At 41.5% G+C, this 8219-nt stretch overlaps 1 protein-coding gene across 1 annotated transcript in view; it reads right to left on the reverse strand.

Annotated features, from left to right (window-relative positions):
• DGKI (diacylglycerol kinase, iota) overlaps positions 1-8219 on the reverse strand; it is a 126157-nt gene that overhangs the window by 40637 nt on the left and 77301 nt on the right. Inside the window, exon 25 of the mRNA XM_009332926.1 lies at positions 7528-7671. Coding sequence (XP_009331201.1) covers positions 7528-7671 — 144 coding nt within the window. The remainder of the gene's footprint in view (positions 1-7527; positions 7672-8219) is intronic.

Consider the following 8219-nt stretch of genomic DNA (forward strand, 5'->3'; position numbering starts at 1 on the left):
ATTAAATAAGGTTTTCCATGTATTCAATCACTTAAAGGCAACACCAGGAGTTGCTGAAAGTTTATTTTAAACAGTTTCCAGAACCATCTGATTCTCACTATTTGCAAAGATCCCTAAGGTCTGGTGGGTGCAATCACTGTAGAGCCACGGCTCATCCCCTGACATAGCAGGGACCGTATGTGGTAACACCTTCCCTAGTCCTGCTTCTGTATCTTCAGACATCAGAGCAAAATGCCAGGATCTTCCCATGCCCAGAACCATCCCTGAGATGGTACCAACATGGCTGAAGTAACACAAAGCCTCTTGAATCCTGAGTTGAGAACATCTGTTCTCATGTTTACCTCACCTACACAGTCTGTAGGTGATACACTCAGGGTATACCAAAACCATCTCATGCAGGCCAGTCTTTGAAAAGATATTTTGGTGCAAACATTCCTCTCCATCCCCTGTGATTTTAGCATTGTTTTCCTCTCTAAACCGTGTTCCTTTTTTCTGCAGTTGAGTCAAGGTGTATCTACTAATCAGACATGTCCAGGAGTCCCTTCTCCTGGCTATGACAGGGATGAACATCACTACAACTAGAGACATTGCTTGGGAAAAGTGGACATGGATTAAGTGACAATGTGGGGGAGGCTCAAAACTAACTTGTGAATTAATGTTTATCCAAGTAAAAGTCTTATTTCGAGTTTCATGACAAATCATTTGACAAATTCATATATATTCTGTATCTACAGCCTTACTTGAGGTTGCTGTATAAGCAGCTCCAGAAGGAAAAAGAAAACAACTTCTAGAAAAATTGTAAAAGCTGGACACTCAAACTAGCTTCCAAATTACAACAGATACCAGCAGCAGTAGCTGTCCTTAAAGAAACTTTTGAAATCCCACAGGCTGCAAAGCAGCACTGGGCACTAAACAAGATTTTTCTTTGCTGTCAATCTGGAAAGAGTATGAATTTCACTGGGAAGTATTTCTGTCTGCAGTGCTACAGTCTCCAGATTGTTCTTGTATTCAATGATTGTACCACAAAATAAAAATAAATCCTGTTTTTGAGTAGCTCTGTACTGGACTGACTATACAGAGAAAATAAGAGATTCAAACTATTTCTGGAAGGGTTTGATTTTAAAAACCTAAGAGATCTCACAGAGAAAACACGCTCCTTTTTGTCAGCCAAATTCCACCATTTTTAAGAGCCTTCCTATTGTTTGTCAGGCTGAAATTTTTTCTGGATGGTGAGAAATGAAGCTTCAAGACAAATTATTCAAGCAATGCCAAAATTCCACTAGATTTTCATTGTTACATTGTAAGTTTTTAAGGGAATAAGAAAGGGCAGAAATATATCTTTTCAAAACTACAGACACGTATCCTTCAAGGTAGAATTCCAAAGGAAACCAATAGTTATTCCTTTTTTCCCCACTGAAAATCTCCAAAAACAATGAAGGTGGCTAAAATCTTGAAGTATATGGAGAGCATTAATATTCACAACAGGAACATCAAGTACATGAAATTCATTATTTACCACATCTGGGCACTAGAGTGTAAAAAAAATTAACAGGTGCCTTCTTTGTCAAGAAAGTCTCCAGAAATGGGGGTAGGGGAAGACTTACAGCAGCAACTGAAGATTTCCTAATGGTGGATAAATTGTAGCTTCTATCTGGAATGTGCACAAGACTAAGTATTGTGACTGCATCACATTGACAATACTGAGAGCTTTCAAAACGTAAGACCAGACCCCACACTGAGATACATCACTTTTTCCCCACTCAGTCTCACTCAGGGAACTTGCTTTCCCTCAAAACAATTTCTTATCCATTTGCTACATTCTTACATTTTTTTTTTTTTTTTTGCTTTCTTCAAAGTACTTTCCCTATTTTACCCATGTTTACCTTTCCCTGAATCATTCGCATTTCTCTTTACATCACTTTTCCTCTTCTTTGAGTCCACATCTTTCCTTTCACTAACACCCCCTCCTTTTTAATATTACTTTCCCAGTGAGAGGTGGAAAACTGCTTTAGGCAAACCTTTCTCATGCTCCCCTTTAAGGTAGTAAGAGTGATGCCTTACAAGCTATTTGTAAAAGCATCTAAGATAACAGAAGAGAAAGAAAAGGGAGAGTCGTCAAGCATAAACAGACACTGCGTTTTGTTATGCTCTAATTCTATTATAAGGACTACATAGGAGCGTACAGTGAAGGTGAGATGGTGATTTATGCCTTCACTCAAATAAGATCTGTTTGAAAGCAATCAGTACTCATGGAGCCTCATCTGGGATTTTAAACAATGAAAAGTTGTACAAGTGTACAAATAGCTGGTTAAACCATACACACTTCACTCTTGTGGCTTAATCTTGTAAATGCAGCTTGAACTAAACCTGAACCAGAAAACTAATTCAGATTTTGCTATCAAAACACACCAGGGTAGACTACTCTGCCTATTTAAGAGCTGATGCTGAGTTTTCCAATGCAAGAGTTTGGGGGGAACGCTTGAATTTTTCAAGTCTTCACCAACCTTCGAAATTTTAAAGGTTCACTATCAGTAGGGAGCTCCTGCCTAGCATGTTCAAATCTTAAGAGTGACCTCTTTATATTTTCTTAACTTGCACTAGATGAACATTTCCTCTTTCTACATGCACACTTGTATCCCTGATGCTCTTCTCACCTTGTACCACACAAAGATTTCTCTTAAAAAAAAAAAACCAAAACCACCTTGTAACATCTGTACTGTCGCACTGATTTCCTGGGCAATGATCTGATTCTTGTGGCTGAGTTAAAACACTTGGCATTCAGCCTTTTTCTTCCTCCCTCTCAGGAACTAGGTTATTGTTGCCTCATAAAGCAGTGCCTGGATGGTATTACTAGCTAATTAATGTCTATTTAGTGTAAAGGGCTGCAGCCATCTTCCAGCCCCTACAGGCATTTTTTCTTCCTCTCCCTGACAGACCCAGATGGCATTCTGGCCAACCTTCACCCACCCTTCAGGAGCCACGCACTCAATTCAGACAATGCATCTAGCAGCTTTGGAAACACGTTACCGTCACAGCTGGACAGATGCTAGAAGAGTGGTTGTTACTGCCCCAAACAATGGGAAAATTAATTACTTCAATTAAAAGATGTAGATTAAACTGCTACCAAGGTAAATACCAAAAATACATTTTCATTTTTGTATGCTCCTGTGGTTTTTATTTTATTTAATTTTCCAGCTCTCATCACATAGCAGGGTGAGAAACACATAACTAGGAAGATAAATACATGGCCAACAATGAATGCTTACAGCAGGCTATGAGGGAATGGTCACCCCCATTTCACCGCACCATTTGATCATAGGATAAATCAGGATGATGAACCCACTCATGTTCAAAGGAAGAGTCCAATTACATGTTTCGGTGGAGTCAGCCCAGAATACTTAGCTTTTTTCAAGATCAAGCACCAGCAATCCAAGTAATTGTCTTCCCGTTGTTTTCTGTATGCACCGTTCACACTATTTGATGTTCCTATTAAGCTACGATCTGCTCCAGCTCCTGGTTACTGCATCAAGATGCTGTTCATGTCCTGCCCACTCCACACATCAGTCACACATCAAAGAGCCATCAAAAAGGGAGCAAAACATGAAATACCATCAATCAAAAGCCACCTGAAAATTAACTAACACGAAGCTCACTAATTAAAAACAAAAGCATAAATAATTTTCTCTCAGAAAGACCCACCTCAAAGCCATTACGTTCAAATTACTCTTTACCCCAACAGCTTGTGATCAAAAGCAACACCAAGCATAATTATTTTTAGATCACATATTCTCTTCTCTACTTTCATTGACTGAAGTAATTTAAGGGATCTCTCTATTTGCATACTTTGTCTTTTTAGCTACACTCCTCTCATGTCAGAAATAATTACTTCATCTTAAAGAGGTTATATATATATAGGTATACACACACACACATATATATGTATACACAGTGATGCCAGAGACACTCTAAGCAGCCTGCAGCCATACTATGACCAGCTAGTCTGATCTGCTCCTAACATCTGAGGAGGGTCACTCCCAACCCCTGTTTGGCAGAAAAATGACCATTGAGAAAACAGCCTCAGTGGGTCAACTGATGACACTTTCTCTCACAGCAAGTCCCCTGTCACCTGCCCTAGTGCAAGTGACAAATACTGCACTTTGAGCTGGAAGTGCTGTACAGTATTTTGGACTAGATGTAAAACACCGGACACTGATGGATCTTAAAAGATCCACGAGAACTCCATGTACAGGAGGAATTGTCTCCTCTATGCTCTGCCATATTCCTTTTTGGGAAGTTTGCTAAAATCCTTTCCACAAGTTTTATTTGAAAAATAATTTCTGAAGGGACAAACCTCTGTAAAGAACCTATGAGTTACTTCAGCTGCCAAAATATAATAGTGCTTTCTAAGTTTTTCTTTAAAGTGCCAGGTTAGAAAGATTTTTTTAGGTTGCAAAGTCAAGCACCCAGAAGCTTGTAAATGCCAGAGCTTATGTCATCTGAGCATCATACTCCAGCCCTGCTGCACTCAAGCATTTTGACAACCTTTAATGGCATTGCCACCTGCTACTTTCTTCTGCTGGACTCTTGCCTCAGTGTTTAAGTAGAGACCTGCTTGATATCCTTTTGTATTTTGTATATGCAGTGCACAGCCTCAAGATTTATTTATTCCACGCTACCAAAACTGTGCACAGAATATAAAATGGTTAATTTTCTCCTAAGCATCTCTGACAGAGTCTCCCCATTGTATCCAAGTTTCTTGTGACCATGAAATTTACCCTCACTGTGCTCCTCTAAGGTGAAGTTGCACTATTATCTGTATTCTGCTGGGCAAATGAGAGTCAGAAGGAAGGCAGGCACAAACTTTCCATTAATTTTAGTAATACAACCTGAGGCACAAAGAAAGCCTATTTCTCAGTTTCCAGCCCTTCACTCTCTTTCAAAGTCTCCTTGTAATGGCCTCCCAGGAACCCATCCTACTTCACAGTGGACATGCACGGAATGAGGAGCCTGTTGTTACTGACCATTTGTGAAAAGTTTGTTGTAAATCTGCATCATTCAGAAATTCTGTCAGGGAAATTGAGGGGAGAAGCCAGTCCTCCAGAGCAGCATTCAATTGCCTTAACTGGAATAATACCTTGCTTTCTCCACTGCAATCCCCCGCCTCATTTACTACACACCTTCCAGCTTGGCAGCAAATGAGGCAGTGTCTAAACATACTTCAGAGCTTGCCCACCAGTATAATGATAATAATCTGCATCAGCCCAGAACTCCAGATTCTGGAGAGAAACAGCCACAGACCCTTTCCCCCATGCCCCCAGCCTCTCTCACTCACCTCTTACCTATCTGCACACCATGTCCTCTTTTTCATTATTCCCATTCTGATTTCCCAGACATCTGTATGTCCCCTGTGCTCCTAATTACCAGCTCCCATCCCCTAACCCTGCTCCCCAACTTCCTGCACACACTCCCTTTTTGCTGATACTCCTTTGGCTCTTGCAACCTCTTTTCCCTGTTCCTCCATACACCTTTTCCTGACCCATCTCCATTTGACCACGACTGCCGCTTCCCTTTTCTCCTTGCTACCGGAGATCAGCTGGTGAGCAGTGCAGGCCCCCTTCCCTCAGCCCGGTGGGCAGGCCTGCAACCAGGATTAAGCACAGAGGGGCGTAACTCCTCCATGAGCATGTGCCGACAGAAACTTTTGAAAGCAACACTCTTGAATCTGAGGTGTCTCCAAAGTGCATGGAGCAACCTCATCAGCAGGGCAAACGCAGGGGTACTTTTCTCAAGACAGCAAAAGGCATCTCGCTGGTATTATGGTGACATTTTATTAAATGTCAAGCCTCCAAAACTTCATTCCAATGAAGTTCATTCCACTACCAGCACCAAAACATCTCAGGAAACAACTGCTGGATTTATTTATTTTAAAGAAGGTAATTTAAAGCAGCACATTTCCCACAAATCTTGTCTTTAGAAACAACTGACTTTTTTGTTAAAGTTTTAACTAAAAGAAAAAGAGAAAGAATCAGTCAAAGACTAATTCTTACCATGAAAAATTTCAGCCAAAACAATTAAAGTTTAGAGAAGCTATAAAGAAAACAATTCCTTATAGCAGGCAGTGACAGGTACATTTTACTCTGGCAGTGCTACTGACTTTGCTTGTAATTAATAAATCTACCAAACATAATTGCTCCAGCTAAGCAAACATTTCCAGTCACGCTGATGTAAACAAAATCATTCCTCTTATCAATTAGAAGTTAGTCCACATGTTGTCACCATCTCTCCACGCTGCCTAAAGGTGTCTAAGCATCATTTTTCTCCCAGCTTTGCCAGCTCCAAATTTCAGGCCCTGCCACTCCAGTCTGTGGAAAACTGAACCTGAATTCACCATCCTTCACATTGCAAAGAGCATAAAAACAAGAACTGATCCAGAATCCCTCAGGGTAATGGGAGAAGACCAGGTGAGTGTCTCCTGGCAGTGCTACCCAGGTCACCCTTTCTTACTATGACAACTCCTTCTCCTGCCAGCAGTTTCCATTTTGCTGGAAAGTTTCCAGTTTGTAGCCACATGGCTATGCAGCCTCCTGTCCACACTGCATCTGCCCTGGAGCTGTACTCAGCAGGCACCTTGCAGCTGCCTTCCACACACATCCAAGACAGAAAGACAAACTGAAACAAGGACCACATGGTCACTGTTTCTAGTTTTTCTATACTAAGTTTTAAAACCTGTCCATAGGGATCCAGATACAGTAGAACTAGAAACGTAAAGCAGAAGTGATGTACACAATTAGACATTACGTACTTGGGGGGAAAAAACAACCCCCAAACACTAGAATTTTTCAAAGCCAGTAACAGTTCAGACAGGTGCTTCCCATCTAAACTTCGGTAGCGATTATGGATCTACTGCTGGTTTTGAAAATCTAAAGCAAAAGGACCAAAAAGCTGAGAACCACTTCTGAAATAGGCAAGAAGAATAAGAGATGCTCTTACACAATTCTGAACGTGGCAAACAGGATTGCTGTGGTAGAAATCTCTTACAAGGGGGAATTATCAGCAATAAAACCACTGTTTAGTCATCCTACACCGACAATGGTATCTCTGGTTCAAGTTTATATGAAAACTATTGCCTACATCTTTGAAAGTAAGCAGCAATTGTAGAGGTTTCTGCTTTGTCACATTGCATCAGAGCTACCTTAAAGGTGAGTGCTTCAGTCTTTCTCATAACCAGTTGCCATGAAGGTTCCCTAAGCTGGAACTTCAGGCATCCAAAATAATGTATTTACTTTTGGAAACTTGGATCTAGGTTTAAGAGTACAGGGTGCCACAGAGGAAAAAAACAAAGGCAAGAACATATCATAATGGAGAAAGAGGAAGAAACAGAAGGGAGGAGGAAAAGAGAAGAAGCAAAAGGACTTCTGTAATTTCAGCACGTCAGCACAATTCATTAAGTTTAAAGGAGCCACTAGGAGTTGTCTGTGGTGATGGTGACAGTGCATCATCAAGCAGAGAAATGCAGAGGGCTCTTACTGCAGCATATGTGTCTGGCTGGCGTCCTTTTGTTTGTCAGGTACCTCGTAGTGTGGGGAAATCTTGCCGAGGCCGCTGTCACTCAGCATCCTCTTTCGAACTGCAGGGTTCCACCGATCTGATATTCTAGGGAGGGAAGAAGGAAGAGAAAGGCATTCACCCCTCAAAAAGTACCTCGTGTGCTCTACTTTGAAGCTGTCTTATGCTTACTGGTTCCCAGCATTTTTCAGCCCATAGCAAGTTAAAATAATTTAATTCACAATGAAGATGAGACTGTTCCTAAAGATGAATAGAAGCATTTCTGGTCTGCCCAGAGGATGAGAAGAAACAGAGACACTTCACCACCATTCTTAGGCATAAAGGGCTTCAGGGCCTTATACAGTGGTATCAGAGCCCTGACCATACAGAGAAGGGGTTGGTAACTTGATTGATATAGCTTTATGGTGGGGCAGATACAGTCGGGGGGTGTGAGGAGGTTGAAAGGTGCCAAAGTCCATTAGCCCTGCTGTGTGCTCCAGGATGCCTAACGGAGTAGATGTTATTCCACCGTCCTGTCATTACCTTGGCTGCATCTGATCCTGTCCCCAGCTCCCCACCTAAGATCTGCCCTCCCACATCTCCCAATCCTTCAGAAAAGGGGGCCAGAAAAGAGATGCCCAACTCTAATACAGCTGCTGAAAGTCAGATCCCAC

This window comes from Pygoscelis adeliae, unplaced genomic scaffold (assembly GCF_000699105.1).
Source record: "Pygoscelis adeliae isolate BGI_AS28 unplaced genomic scaffold, ASM69910v1 Scaffold38, whole genome shotgun sequence".
NCBI lineage: Eukaryota > Metazoa > Chordata > Aves > Sphenisciformes > Spheniscidae > Pygoscelis > Pygoscelis adeliae.